Source organism: Ranitomeya imitator, chromosome 4, assembly GCF_032444005.1.
Source record: "Ranitomeya imitator isolate aRanImi1 chromosome 4, aRanImi1.pri, whole genome shotgun sequence".
Lineage (NCBI taxonomy): Eukaryota > Metazoa > Chordata > Amphibia > Anura > Dendrobatidae > Ranitomeya > Ranitomeya imitator.
The window spans coordinates 558,192,931-558,208,840 of record NC_091285.1 but is presented as its reverse complement, the minus strand read 5'-3'; the positions used below and the strand labels follow the sequence as shown (position 1 = coordinate 558,208,840).

General features: G+C 40.6%; 1 protein-coding gene across 6 annotated transcripts in view; it reads right to left on the bottom strand.

Moving 5' to 3' along the window:
• MCTP2 (multiple C2 and transmembrane domain containing 2) overlaps nt 1-15,910 on the bottom strand; it is a 243,705-nt gene that overhangs the window by 74,629 nt on the left and 153,166 nt on the right. For all 6 annotated transcript variants that reach the window (XM_069766271.1, XM_069766275.1, XM_069766270.1 and 3 more), the window contains exons 10-16: nt 14,104-14,234; nt 11,527-11,713; nt 11,310-11,403; nt 4,801-4,903; nt 4,439-4,541; nt 1,980-2,081; nt 1,822-1,896 (exon numbers count right to left, since the gene is read on the bottom strand). In XM_069766271.1, coding sequence (XP_069622372.1) covers nt 1,822-1,896; nt 1,980-2,081; nt 4,439-4,541; nt 4,801-4,903; nt 11,310-11,403; nt 11,527-11,713; nt 14,104-14,234 — 795 coding nt within the window. The remainder of the gene's footprint in view (nt 1-1,821; nt 1,897-1,979; nt 2,082-4,438; nt 4,542-4,800; nt 4,904-11,309; nt 11,404-11,526; nt 11,714-14,103; nt 14,235-15,910) is intronic.

Genomic DNA, 15,910 nt, shown 5'->3' with positions numbered 1-15,910 from the left:
AACAGATTTCTGGTGCATATAATTTATTACATCAGTCTTTCAACAAATAAACAAATACCCAATTATTGCAGGTAGCATAGCAAACAGAGGTCTTGCTGAGCTCAATGCCATAGGGCAGGAATAAAGCCCGTAGCTTGCTAGTTGTGCACAATTAAACACTTTGGCCCAAGTTCACAAAGGGGTTTTGCTACTCTTCTGGCATAAAACACCTTCCAAGATCCCAACATTTTTGCACAACTTGACATTGACCAAAAATTTGGGGACATAGCAATTTTATGTCAGTCCCAGCGAGCTCCACCAAAAAGTGGAGGGATGAGGCAGGGTTAAGTCCCACACTCCGATTCAGAAATTTACTCCAAAACATGCTCAAGTTCCTGACCGGAGTAACATTTCTGGCAGTAGTATAACCAATTGAAAGGTAAGCTTAATTCATTAAGTGGCGTGTGAATCTTAATAAATTAGTTGTACCCGATTCCAGCAGTTGATCAAGATTGGCATACGCAACACCAGCCTTAATGAATTAGCCCATGAAGTCTGTTTTCCTCATCTACATAGATCACATCAGACCCATCATCACCTATATAGATAAAATTTAAAGGGAACCTGTCAGCAGGATATTGCACAGTAACCTACACAGTGTCAGGTCGGTGCCGTTGTACTGATTAGGCTGATACACACTTGCGAGTGCAATGCGAGAAACTCACACGAGTCTCTCGCCTCAATACCCGGCACTGCCACCGGCACTCGGGATCGGGGTCTGCGGCTGCATGTATTTCTATGCAGCTGAATGCTCTGGTCCCAAATGCCGGCGGCAGTGCCGGCTATTGAGGCGAGAGACTCGTGTGAGTTTCTCGCATTGCACTCGCAAGTGTGACACCGGCCTTAAACCCATACCTTGGTTGATGAAATCCATCTTGTGGTTGCTCTTCAATCTTTATTTTCATTTTTGTGCTAATGATATGCCTGTGCCCCAAGACGGCCTTGAAGGGGGTCTGCATGTGTGTGGTGCTCTGATTAGGTATTCATAATGCAGCCTGCTGACAGGTCACCGATCCCTCAGTCACCTGCCCCTAGTTTGCATAAAGGATATCTGTATATCTGGCACCTGCTCTGCAGGATAATCACAAGTTTTATGTGCCAATAATACATTTCCTTCATGTTATTCAGCTTGAAAAAAAAAAAAAACGAAAACAAATTTGAAAATGGCGCCTGCGCAGTAGCTGCCATCGGTGTCTATAGTTGTGATCTAATAGCTGCTACTGCACAGGCTGCGTCATCTTGGAGAAGGAATTTTTTTTTCTTCTCCAGCAAGATGGCGCCGCTGGCACATGCGCAGTTGCAGCTATCGAATCAGAGCTAGACACTGATAACAGCTACTGCGCTGGCGCCATTTTCAAATTGATTTTTTCTTTTCCAAGCTGAATAACATGAAGAAAATAGATTATCGGCACATAAAAAATTGCAATTATGTTGCAGAGCAGAAGCAACGGCAAGAACGTTTTTTTTTTTTTTTTAAAGCATATACAGATATTTATTATGCAAACTAGGGGGCAGGTCAGTGAGGGACCAGTGACCTGTCAGAAGCCATACTGATGAATACCTCAGCAGAGCACCACATGAAGACCCCCCACAGGCCGCCCCACAGAACAAGCATATCAACTAAAAACTGAAAATAAAGATTAAAGCACAACCACAAGACGGATTTCATCAACCAAGGTATCATTGTAATCAGTCTAACAGCACTAATCAGACACTGTGTGTAGGCTACTGTGCACAATCCTGCTGACAGGTTCCCATGAAAAGTAAACCCAGAAAACAAACCTTTTTTGAAAACTTTGGATTGTCTTCCACGAAGCTTTTTTCTTTGGGATGAAAGGTTCTGATACTTGCTCGGACCTGGAAAATGAACATGGAATGTATGCGTTAGTAGATCATATTTTACTTACAGTCCCCACAAACCACCAAATTATACAACTTACTGGATTAAAAATTAGATCAATCTCTAGATGAATGACTCCTTTTGAGGCACTGGCTAAGTCTTTGTTTTTCAGCAAATAAGCCACTTGATGTCCATGTCTTACCTAGAGATAATAAAAAAAAAATGTTCAAAATCTTCAAGACAACAAAATTCACTTTTTTTATATTCTTTTGCGGAACTCATTTCACAGGCAAATCATATTTAAATAAATGATCTGTATTTGTTGGCCTGGAATGCAAAAAAATATACTGTATGTTGTAATTATTTTTGGAATAAGGACACAGATGAGTAAATTTCTATAAAAATTGCGAGTTGCAGAAAAAAAAAAAAACACATTCATTTGAATGCCACAAAAAAAAAATTCAACTGCAGAAATGTAAGCAGCACATCTGTCATGTGAATTCACAAAAGGGCAGGAGTTACATGTATAACTATTGATGCAGTTTGTGGACTCAGGTGTCCCAAGATGACAATACTGAAAAATTCTGCAGTTAAATATTTTTCTTTTTTAATAAAATTAATTTACCAATATATTTCCTAAACTAGATTAATTTTTTTTTTTTTAAAACATACTATTGTACGTAGATTTGAGGATTATGTTTCTAGTTTATATTTGAAAGTAGAGAAAAAAAAAAAAAAAGTAAAATAAATTTAGAGTTTGTGAGAACTCTCTAATTTATTAGGAAGCGGTTTTGGATGGTGGCTCTCCAGGGGTTAATAACGCACAGTTTCCACCTTCTAATGCACAGGACATGTTCTCTGCCTACACAAGCCGCCCTTCTGGCATATTCATAAATTTGCTGTAATGTCAGCGCTCATGGAGAATGTTGTATCACTTGTAGCCAAATGTTCTTTATGGCCACTTTCCTGACACATTCCCTTTATACAGGTGTAGTTAAAGAGCCATCTAGAAGTCCATAAAGATTGCTGAAAGACTGGGCAGCCCTTAAAAAACCGAGTGTGAACAGTCTGTGTGAGGATCCCACAGAACATTTGGCACAGAGTGGTGCTGTACCAGAGCATCTGCTCCAGGCTCGCTCTTCCAATAACATCAGGAATATGGGGACCGGGGGACGTGTTAACTCATCAAAAACTGCACACAAGTACAGCGAACAGGAACAGATCTGCCGGAAACATGGGCACGTGCACAGACTTACCCAAGCCTGTACTACAAGGTGCAATGCAAAAAAGGGTAGAGCTTACCAAATCAATCGCATCGGATTCACAAAATATGATGTACAAAAATAAAACTTACAGCCCAACACATGGATGCACATATACAATGCTCTACAGATCTATTTTTAAAAATAAATCCAAATGGAAAAAAAAGGAATCATTAGCTCCAGATATTCAGCAGCCTGCATTTATGATAAAGCGACGAGCGCTTCTCGATCAGATGTGTCTTCTCTTACACTTTGCCCAAACTAATTACAAATATGGTACATCACAACATGTTCACAGGCTGCAATACCTCTCAACCACCAAGTGACCTAGGCGTTTTATAGCATAGACGTTTGTTACAAATTTTGCAAAATCATTTTTTTTTCTGCTGTTGTCACGAGCGAGTAACATCCTCATGGGAGATCTGGCATTAGAAGATCACTACGTCTTGTGAATCGCAGATCTTCCATTTAGCCTGTGTGTTTATTTCATATTAAATGGATTTGGTCTCCTTTGCTGATGAAAAGGTTAACAACCCTTTCTATGCTGGTTACAAACTTGCAGCTTTGTCTCACAGCTGTTTCTGACAGGGTCATTTCCTCTAGCTACTATAAAATCTGGCCAAACCTGATCTCTTGCCAGTGAACGTTTTACTTCCTAGCTCCTTGGAGTTGTTGAATGCTGTTTTTGGGTGTATGCTTTCCTCATTGTCCTACTCCCATTTGGTTGGTACATACCTATCCATCCCAATATACCTCTCTGCCTTTGAAGAGTGTTTGTATGTTTGTTGTTTTCTGATGTCCTGGTCTGTCTTGCGTGTTTATTCACTAGCATATCTGCCCCACGTCTACTGGGGGAGGGGATAGTGTAGGGTATACGGGAGAACAGTAAGGCTGGTGGTCCAAACCTCCTCACCTTTAGAACTACTTTTGGGAGCAGGGATAGCTTTGGCCCCAGTTCTAGGGACGGTTTAGTGCCCCTTTCCCGATCACGTACAGTCACAGGGTAACAGCTCTTTTTCAGAGCCAGTCATCTCAAGCTACACATGGTTTCCAAGAGCATGGATAAGGAAGGTCAAGTCTTTAGCAAATACTAAAAATGTATTTATTTTTTAATATCACGCAGGTACATCAGCTGCAGGATATCAAACTGACTGTTGATGACAAAACAGTCTCAAAAACGTATGTTTGCTTTAGAAATCGGATTAGCAACTGGACCTTTGTCAATAATATAACTGGGATTTCACTATCATTCATTTCCTATTTGGTTTTGATGCAGTGAGTGTGAATAGATACTTACAGAAAGCAATGGGATCACTACTTTTCCAAGAAAGTCAGGTGGCTTATCTCCGTCTTCATCAAAAACGGTTACCTCCAAAGAATCATGTAAATCTTTAATTGGACTGAAATAAAATTAAAAAGCGAATAAATTCTGTAAATTAAGGTTTTCAGTACATTGGTTAGTGACCGCTATCAAGTACTACAGTTTATCTCCAAATCCAAGAACTGATCTGCGGGAACGAGCAGTGCCCCAGAAACCATGCTTGTTCCACTCCATCGACTGCTGACATCCAGGGACTGCCGGAGGACGCATCACCGATATACAATATACGGTACATTTTTTATCTTATCAAGTACTAGTTTAATACACATTTTACTTACAAAGTAAAGACTTTATTCCACTCCGGGTTAAGGTTTTTATATACAGTATGGGTCTGCAGTCGATCATTTCCCACTTCCAGAACACAGAAAGGGTCACTTTTACCTAGGATTACAATGGAATTGCCTTAAATGTAAAGGAGGCTCAAGGAAATTCATGCATACACTGCTAAGATAGAATCAATAGCAATTGAGAGTGATGATATCGCAAAGAAATATAATACATTTTGGTCAACAGTTATGAATCCTATCCCAGAATATAGCAGATTAAAAATGTCACCGTGCGCGCTGCCCGTGAACTTACATCAGGCGAAAAATGTTGGCAGAGCAGCAGCACCGGGCATATAACAGGAACACAGGAGGCGGTGCACAGACACAAGAGGGAGATGATTGACGTCTCGGAGGCGGTTGACACCAGGGGAGAAGACATACTTCCGGGATACAATAGAGGTATGGCGGGCATTTAATAAAAGTGATTATTTCAGCATTCCTAGGGATACTAAGCATAAGAGCCACCATCACAGAATGCAGCCGTTGTGCTGCTGAAGGTGGCTTTTACTTAAAAATGCCCTATGGGGGAAGGGGCGCGACAGGTTCCCTTTAAGCAATTTAACAACATGAGAATACCCCTTTCTGAACATCTAAAATAAAAAGCACAACCACTCCACTGAACAGGCACACAATGAAAATGTAATTTGGCCTACGAGGGCATCCATTCTCCAGGACCTATAACCTTAGCACTGGACAGTCATCCAAGAAGGCACTGAAGCAGTTAACCGAAGGAGCAGCAATTCAGGTCCTGGCACAGTTTGTCATGATGTGCCATGTTTTAGTAGTGTTATTTCCTCCCTGAAAGTTACACTGGTAATCCATAAACTTTACCAGCCATCAGGAAAAAGACTTTATCAGCAAAAAACCATTATCTTGACAGGAATACAGCCTTTTAGGTTTATGGCCCCGACGCACAAGGGCTACATTGATTTTTTATTTCTACATATGTTGCACTAGTGGCTTTCTCCAAATTGCTAAACTATGGTTAATGATGAAAAGTTATGGAAACAGATAGTTTGCGCTCGCCGATTCTGGGTTAAAAAATCTTTTTACAGTCATTTGTTTTGAAGGCAGAGTTTAAAGATACTGAATGCACTTTATTGATCCCATCAACACACACTCACAGACGACTCCGCTTCCTACGTCTTCATACACTTTACTTTGAAATGGGATATTTGCAACCTTTGCGGCAGCGTAAAACCTTTGTATTGAACCACAGCACTGCGGATATAACCACTTCTGTATATATAAAACAGTTATTCTATAGACTTTCCTATAAGAGGCATTAAAGTGACTAATTTTTAGAGTGCAACTAAAGATGAAAAAGATTTTCATATGTTGCACGGATGCGTCCACTGCCCCGAATTACCTCTCCCTGAATCGCTATGTACTGAAATCCTATGGAGACTGGATCAAAATGGAAGACATAAATCTCCCATCTCATATAGGAGTCAAAAAAGTTTGTCCACAGGAGGCACATACAGTTAAGTCCATATATATTTGGACAGAGACAACATTTTTCTAATTTTGGTTATAGACATTATCACAATGAATTTTAAACAAAACAATTCAGATGCAGTTGAAGTTAAGACTTTCAGCTTTCATTTGAGGGTATCCACATTAAAATTGGATGAAGGGTTTAGGAGTTTCAGCTCCTTAACATGCGCCACCCTGTTTTTAAAGGGACCAAAACTAATTGGACAATTGACTACAAAGCTAGTTCATGGACAGGTGTGGGCAATCCCTTTGTTATGTCATTCTCAATTAAGCAGATAAAAGGCCTGGAGTTGATTTGAGGTGTGGTGCTTGCATTTGGGAGGTTTTGCTGTGAAGTAAACATGCGGTCAAAGGAGCTCTCCATGCAGGTGAAACAAGCCATCCTTAAAGGGACACTGTCACCTGAATTTGGAGGGAACAATCTTCAGCCATGGAGGCGGGGTTTTTGGGTGTTTGATTCACCCTTTCCTTACCCGCTGGCTGCATGCTGGCTGCAATATTGGATTGAAGTTCATTCTCTGTCCTCCATAGTACACGCCTGCGCAAGGCCAAGTGAACAACACTCTCCAGGAGGTCGGCGTATCAATATCCAAATCTACCATAAAGAGAAGACTGCATGAAAGTAAATGCAGAGGGTTCACTGCACTGTGCAAGCCACTCATAAGCATCAAGAATAAAAAGGCTAGACTGGACTTTGCTAAAAAAAAAAAACATCTAAAAAAGCCAGCACAGTTCTGGAAGAACATTCTTTGGACAGATGAAACCAAGATCAACCTCTACCAGAATGTTGGAAAGAGAAAAGTATGGCGAAGGCGTGGTACAGCTCATGATCCAAAGCATACCACATCATCTGTAAAACATGGCGGAGGCAGTGTGATGGCTTGGGCATGCATGGCTGCCAGTGGCACTGGGTCACTTGTGTTTATTGATGATGTGACACAGGACAGATGCAGCCGAATGAATTCTGAGGTATTCAGAGACATACTGTGTGCTCAGATCCAGCCAAATGCAGCCAAACTGATTGGTCGTCGTTTCATACTACAGATGGACAATGACCCAAAACATAAAGCCAAAAGACTAAACTTCAGACAGAAAGGCCCACAAACAAACAGCAACTGAAAACCACCACAGTGAAGGCCTGGCAGAGCATCAAAAAGGAGGAAACACAGTGTTTGGTGATGTCCATGAGTTCAAGACTTCAGGCAGTCATTGCCAGCAAAGGGTTTTTCAACCAAATACTAGAAATGAACATTTTATTTAAAATTATTGAATCTGTCCAATTACTTTTGGTCCCTTTAAAAACAGGGTGGCACATGTTAAGGAGCTGAAACTCCTAAACCCGTCATCCAATTTTAATGTGGATACCATCAAATGAAAGCTGAAAGTCTGAACTTCAACTGCATCTGAATTGTTTTGTTTAAAATTCATTGTGGTAATGTCTATAACCAAAGTTAGAAAAATGTTGTCTCTGTCGAAATATATATGGACTTAACTGTATGGTATTTCTAAAAGAATAGTGGTATCCAGGTCTTCAGCTTAAATCAAAACAATTAACAAGGTATATGTTGCCTGTAAAAGAAAAAAACTATAAATTAAACACATGGTCAAATAGGGAACTTAACACCCAGGACGCGCAGTGCAAATGTCACCGTCCGAATGATAGTGGCATTTAACATGTTAACAACTGTACATTCGTATGGCATCAATTTTTTACATAATTTACATAAAAGGTCAAATTCAGTTTACTGGATAAAGTATTGCAATATTCAAACTTTTAATTTTACTGCCCTTAAAATCAGAGAGCTATGTCACACAAAATAGTCAATAACTAACATTTCCCACATGTCTACCTTACATCAGCACAATTTTTGAAACATACTTTTTTTTGTTAGGAAGTTAGAAGGGTTAAAAGTTGACCAACAATCTGTTTTTTCCAACAAAATCTTTTTTTTTTCAACACATTTAATGTAACTTCTAGGGGCCTATATGACCGAAAATAACAAAAAGTGACCATTCCAAAAAAAAAAAAAAAAGCACCCATCAAGGTGTTCAAAACTACATTCAAAAAGTTTATTAACCCTTCAGGTGCTTCACAGGAATTACTAGAACGTGGAAGGAAAAAAACAAAACAACATGTACTGTATTTTTCGGACTATAAGACGCACCCCAAATTTTCAGAAGGAAAATAGAGAAAAAGATTAATGTGCCTAATGGGGGTTCATCTTACAGCTTCCCAGGGAAATGATTGGGAGCGCTGGTGGAGCGGGGTCACAGGATGTGTTCGGTGGTCTGGCAATAATCTGTCTCCTCTCAGGCTGGTGCGGCTGGTTCGGCAGTGCAGGGACTCCGACATTTGGGAAAATGGACGCCGGCGGCAGCGTATACACGGAATGAGATCTCGGCACCCAGATCTCATCTCTCGAGATCTCGTTGCCAAGATCTCAATCTGCACATGCTCCACCTCCAGTAGCCATCGCGCTACAGCTATCACACTGCATTACAGCAATGGAAGTGCAGGGCTCTATGCTTTCACAAAATGGCATGCAGCGCCGAACCAGCATGGGATGGGAGTCGGATCATCGCCCTGCAGCGTTGGACCACCGAACACCCCCTCTTGCCAGCCCAGAGCTGGCAGAATTGCCCGACTCCTGTTGTCACGACACTCCTGGTAAATGCATCTGGACTATAAGACGCATCCCCATTTTTCCCCATAACTAAGCAACTGGGCAACTAAGAATCCATCAGTGAAATAGTTCTGAAAGAGTTGGTAAAACTTTTCTATGTCTAGTTTAGCAAGTTTGTTTTTTTTTTTTTGTTTTTTTACTTCCTAGAAGTCAGACATTGGACAATTCGGAAGTAACTTACAATTCTGGGAAAACCTTTTTAAAGTGTCAACTAGAAAATGTAATTACATTTTAAGAGGGACCCATTGATCATAGGAAATAGTGGCAATAAGATTGCACTGGCAGAAAATACCCCAATGGCTGAAGTCTCTTTGCCTGTCACTAATAATACCCTGCATCCTGAACTGCAATAAATCATTGAGGAAAAATATTTTTTTGAAAAAAATTATATCATATTTATATAAATAACATTTATTTTGTTTTCCTAGGTTGTGAAAGAGTTAACCATGCTTACTATCAAAATGAAAAAGTAGATTATGGCAAGACAAAATAAAAAAACCTAAAAACAACAGAAAAAGACAATTTCACCCTGCAATTTTATTTTCCGAACACTGTTTTTGGTCAGTGAACAAATGCAATCTGTGCAAATAACATGCACATGTATAAAAACTAGTCAATGAGGCAGAAAAGTCATTTCGCATTGACAAAACGATTATCTCCAGCATCAGACCCTCTATACCGTGGTTCACATCCAACCTGCTCATGTTCTGCCGGTGGAAGGACGGCGATCGATTCAAATTCTACAAATGAAATAAGGATGCTCTTACAGCCAGTCACTAAATATTCCTAAAAAGCCTTCCAATTAATCCACGCAGTGTCACGGGCAGCAAAATAAGACGGCCAATGAAATTAACCCATGCCTTGTAATGGGACAGGTGAAACATCCCTCAAGTCTAAAACAAATCAGAGCCCACTGTCTTTTCCATACTCATCACACCATGAAATTCATAATCTGCCCCGTGATTTGCTGCCATAACACGGCATCAGACACACTGGAAGCAAGCACGGCTATAGTCCTTGGAAGTCTGCCATTATTTTGTAGACCAGCGTGATTGCAGCAATTTGTAATCAGATTTATACTGGGCTGCCAGGTTAGTGGCACAAAATCCTAATAAAAAGACATAGAAGAGTGGACTCCGTAATTGGACGCTGCTACGCATTGGGATAAAGGGGTAATGTTAGCTAAGTATGCAAAATCTGAGACAACACTTCATGAAAGGACATTGTGCCACAAATAATCAGGAGTAGCCACAATTATTTTGAGCATTCTGAGTTAGGACAGGCTGAAACGGCCATAGTCCATGTAAAGGCCACTATGCTCAGACCGAAGGTCTCCTTACCGGGAGTAGGAGGCTCATATGGAGGCCACAAGGACCTGACGCAGGCTCCTTATCTGAACAGGCATTTAGATAATTATACAGACCATGAAATAGTCTGAATCCAGCCTTATGCATGCCTATATAACATTTCTGCAGTGCTTTACAGACAACTGTCACGGTCCTTGTTAGAGCTCACAATCTAAACTATCAGCATGTATTTGGGAGGAAACTGGAGAACCCGGAGGAAACCGCCGCAAACATGGAGAGAACATACAAACTCCTTGCAGATGTTGTTCTTTAATCCCTTGGAACTGTAAAGTAACAGTGCCAACCACTGAGCCACTGTATATGCGGCCATGATGTGACCGGGAACTGCAGCGATAAATCCCCTGTCAAATAATCTATTGATCTGAGTGAGGAACAGCACAGTTTTGTGGATAGAGCAACGTTTTCCATGAAGCGATGGCTTGGTAAGCAAGCAATTACAGGCATAGTTTTTGGGTGTGCCGTGCCCCAATTACAGCAGCCACCTTAGGCCGAGTTCACATAAGCAAAATATACAGCCTGTGTGCAGATCGCAATATCAGGCCCAAGATGCCACTTATACAATCTTTTCTACACATAGATTTCAGGCAGGGGAAGAGGGACGGCTAGACCTAGTAGTCCATATAATAAAAAAGGATTATTAACTATATAATTAGTCCTTACGAAAAAAAAACAAAAAAACAACAATACACTCTTTCTTTTCGTGTGGCATTTATAAAACCGAACAAAGGCAGTAGCAGTTTTTGGGGTCTCAAGCAGCCAAAAGCTTAGCCAACAAGTGCAAGGTGGTTCCCAAAAAAACTGTAGCATCGTTCAGGACAGTAACATCAGATAGAGAACAGAAAATGGCAGCTATATGAAAACTTTAGGGGGGTCTTTTATTGCTTTTTTTTGAGGATAGAAAGTATTGACCAACCTGAGAAATCAGCTGCAAGGACGTCTTCCGCTTTCAATACCTTAACTTGAAGGAAGCCAATATCTTTCAAGTTTTGAAAAGAATTTTTTAGGCACTAAGGAAGCAAAGAAATACAATTCCATCAGCGTTATAGACCAGAAATAGCAGCCTGTCAGTAATATTTTTCTTGTGGAATATAATGGAGGCCCTCTCCACAAGTACAAGGCCATTTACTTACATATCTCTCTCGCATTTGCTCCCTTTCCCCCGGGTCTGCCAGCGGACACACACAGAGGTCAGAGATGGAGACTCCTGAGCATGGTGTGAGCACGACCAGCAGGTGTATGGAGCCGGGGTTACTTTCCAGAGGCACTTCCAGGCGATTAATGTGCTCAATGGGCAGCCCTGCAATATCCACTTTACACCTAAACAAAAGGACTTTGTCAGATTTAACATACAAATGGCCACACGGAGCACCACATCACACTCCATAATGTACCTAATGGATCATCATAAATTACCATCCATTCATCTTGGTATCTGATGATAAAGAACATGCAAGCATTGACATAAATGGGAGAGTGGGTGATCTATGAATGATCTAGCGTGACAGCAAGCTTTTACCAAGTGCCAAATTGTTTTTCAGTGGCAGACAGAACAAGGTCTATGAAGCACAGATTTCAATGTGCCCCAGTATACTAGATCCTAGCATCTCTGGTAATAATCCTACCGCACTGCCATTAGAATCTCATACCTGGTAAATCATCAGGCACATTCTGGCCAATTGCTAAATTAGTACACTAAAAAGTTAGTTTCCAATTTACCGAAGTCACGTGTGTTCGCTGTCTGAGCCAGTTTAAGAATTATCTCATATCGGATACCAGTGGTGACTATCATTTCTACGTTTGATTTCTCTTCTTGCAGAGAAGATTTTCACAGATGAAAAAAGTAAAAATGTATACAACGGTGAATAATGGAGACTGCTCGAGACCGGTCAGTACGCCACAGCACTGTGAAGCACGGTCCCTCCCGTCAAATATTACAGAATCTGCAATAAAGGCTCTGATTAGAGCGTTATATCCTCGATTAATCTACGATAGAATGGAAAACTTGTTTGGGTTTTCACAAGTTGTTGCATTTTTCCTTGGAAGGGAACTTTTAAGAATGAAAAGTCCAGTCCTATCTATAGGCAGCCGGCAGCTGAGCACAGATGACATTTTGGGGTAAATTCAGTAGAACTTTTGAGTTGTCAACAAAATCCATGTTCATTCTGGCTTAGGAGTCCAGTGGGCGGCGGTCCTACTCAGTGATTGACATCCTTCTCTCTAACTGTACATACAAAAAGGTTCAACCATTAAAGTGTTATTCCCACCTCCAAGGTGCTATCCCAATATGTACTAGGTGTAGTAATAATATTGGCAAATCCCTCCAATTAGAAAGGTAGTATAGTTCCTCTGATAACCTATGTCGTTTACCCAATGTGTGGGGCATTGTAATAGCTTAGATTTCTATGGCTGTGACCACTAACAACTGTAACAATAGATACCCAAGCTACAGCAATGTCCTGCTTATCAGAAGAACTATATTTCTAATTGGAAGGCTTTGCTAATATTATTACACCTACTACATATTGGAATATCATCTTGGAGATGGGAATACAGCTTCAAGCAGAACTATCCACTGGACTCAAGTCCAGGATCAGAAAAGATTCAGAATTATAAATTACTAAATTCAGTATAATTTAAAAAAAAAAAAAAAAAAAAAACTACACACCACAACCCGATACATCGTTTTGATCAACTCATCTATGACCTCACATAGGACTGCATCTTTCAAGTGGCAGGTTAAAAAGTGTATTACAAGAATTTTTATTTTATTCATTTATTCTTAACAAGGCCACACTTAATAGTTTAATATAACAAGCCCAAATTGAAAACTATAAATCCAAATTTCTCCAACATGCTCTTTACCCACCATGGGGGAGACTTAGTCAAGGAAGAGTATCTCCATGGATACATCTAGGACACTCCCATAACTAACATAATCCAAGCAAAAAAATGGAGTACAAGTCCATACTACAAATACCAATTTTATTGAATACAAATTAATTAAAAAATTAAATCTCAAATATATATAAACTCATCATAACAAAAAATAACATGCAAAAGAGAAAATGGAGGTAGCACAGATGAAAAAACAGCGCAGAAAAAGACTTATGCCACATATATATATGTAAGGTGCTTAGTGCAACAGATCCAAACAGGGGGAAGGGATCAGGGGATATAAAGCCTTATTAGCTATTCAAAGTCCCCTGACGAAGCTGACGCGAAACGCGCGTTGGGGCTACAGCGTGGCTCTATTCTGAGTGCCAGCTTCAGGGGTAAGGATGTAAGGGGAGCCATGTTATAATCATTGACTGTTTTGATTGTTTTGGAGCCTGTGTACAGGGCTCTGTGTATGTCCACATGGACTTTGAATAGCTAATAAGGCTTTATACCCCCTGATCCCTTCCCCCTGTTTGGATCTGTTGCACTAAGCACCTTACATATATATATATATATATATATATATATATATATGTGGCATAAGTCTTTTTCTGCGCTGTTTTTTCATCTGTGCTACCTCCATTTTCTCTTTTGCATGTTATTTTTTGTTATGATGAGTTTATATATATTTGAGATTGAATTTTTTAATTCATTTGTATTCAATAAAATTGGTATTTGTAGTATGGACTTGTACTCCATTTTTTTGCTTGGATTATCACACTTAATAGTTGTATATTTTTCACTGTACAAAAACTTAGTCAAATACTTACAAGCCCAACAGTTCGTCGTGTTTGCGGCTATCTTTCCCCCACACTTCAATGTCCAATACCCCCATCTTGTCAGAGAAGTAATGAAAATCAAAGCGTTCTCTCCACTGTGGATTTGTACTTTTGCACGCGGTCTACAAAACAAGGTAGTGACACTTAAGAAGGACTGGAATGTAGCTGACAGCAAGAAGATTGGCTACAACAATCAGAAGATGGCGTTCCAGGCAACAGAGCGGACGACATTGCAGTAAAACTGCCATTTTGGAAAAGTTCCATAACAACTGCAGAGTTTCACATGGTCGGAATTCGTGCTATTGTTGGCAGATACCTGGGCTTTTCCAAAAAATGCGATGGCACACAGAACAGCTATAATTTTAGATCGCTGGCAACTTTGTGCTGCCGTTGAGTGTTGGTGAGATAGTGCCATAAATAATATCCATCTAGCAAAGCTTCAGACTCGCACCTCTACAGGCGACGGCAGGAAAGGGAACATTTTCTAATATATTCATTAAAGTAATTGGTCTCCCTGAAAAGTGATTGAAGAATTCATAAAAGATTATAGAATAACGAAAACAAACTTTCTGGTAAGATTTCTGTTCAGGTAATTTGCCAGGAACAAATGCTTTTTCAAATAGATATATTACTAACGACGGTCTGTAAATAATACATTGGATCCTATTATAATGAATCTGTGTATGGACCTCCAGGGTAAACCCTCACACCCTGCTCCCAGAGTTGTCCATATAGCGGTCACATGACTACATCTAGTAGCGCTACAACAACGTGTCACGGTCCAGAGACATCAGCAACATGCCAAGTGGCCAGGGTTTACCATAGGGACCAACACAGAGCCAACACATATGCGGAATCCTTTCACATCTATGGCTACTTGTCCCAAAGAATGAGGCTCAGACTACTATAAAAAGCATTTAAGAAAAGGTGTCTGTATTAACCGTTTGCAACCAAACTGGCCAATAATGTGTGTCTAAAAAATGGTCTAAAAGCAGAAAATACTTATGACAAACATTATATAGAAAAGTGCCCATGATGACAACAGTGCAGATAAATAAGTGGAGAGCTCTCACCCGTATCTTGTAAAGATCTATAATGTAGGACCACTCTGGTGGAAGAGGAAGGAAATACCCTGTTTCCAGGGCCAGATTGGCCATCTGGTAATTCAGGCAAATGCCAGAAGGGCCTGTCTGCTCATGGGCTGCTTTATCTGCCATGTTAGAATCGGTGTTCTCAAGACACCCACAATGTTAAGAGCTGTGAAGACGCTCAAAGTTGCTGACTCCGTCACTTACCCCAGCAGGCCGCGGGAATCATTAGAAATATTGGTCTTGTAGTAAATCTTGCCTTCCTCGATCCAGGGTAATATTAGGCTAAGTTCACATTTGCGTTGTGCGGTGCTGCGTCGGCGACGCAACGCACAACGCATGCAAAACGCAGCTTTTTGTGACGCATGTGTTCATTTTTGCATGATTTTTGGCGCAGAAAAAAATGCATCATGTAGCGTCTTCTGTGCCCTGACAGTTGCGCCAAAATGACGCAAGCGTCACAAAACGCAAGACAACGCATGTCCATGCGCCCCCCATGTTAAATATAGGGGCGCATGACGCATGCGTCGCCGCGGCTGTGCCCGACGCAGCCCCGCACAACCCTAATGTGAACGTAGCCTTAGTAATATATTCCACTTGGTGATTGGGGACAGTGACAGCATGGGCCTGTGTGATTTCAAATACCAGGGCTGAATTTCTGTCCCAGTCCGTACCTGCCTATCTCTATTATCACCTGTTATGCCCCATGT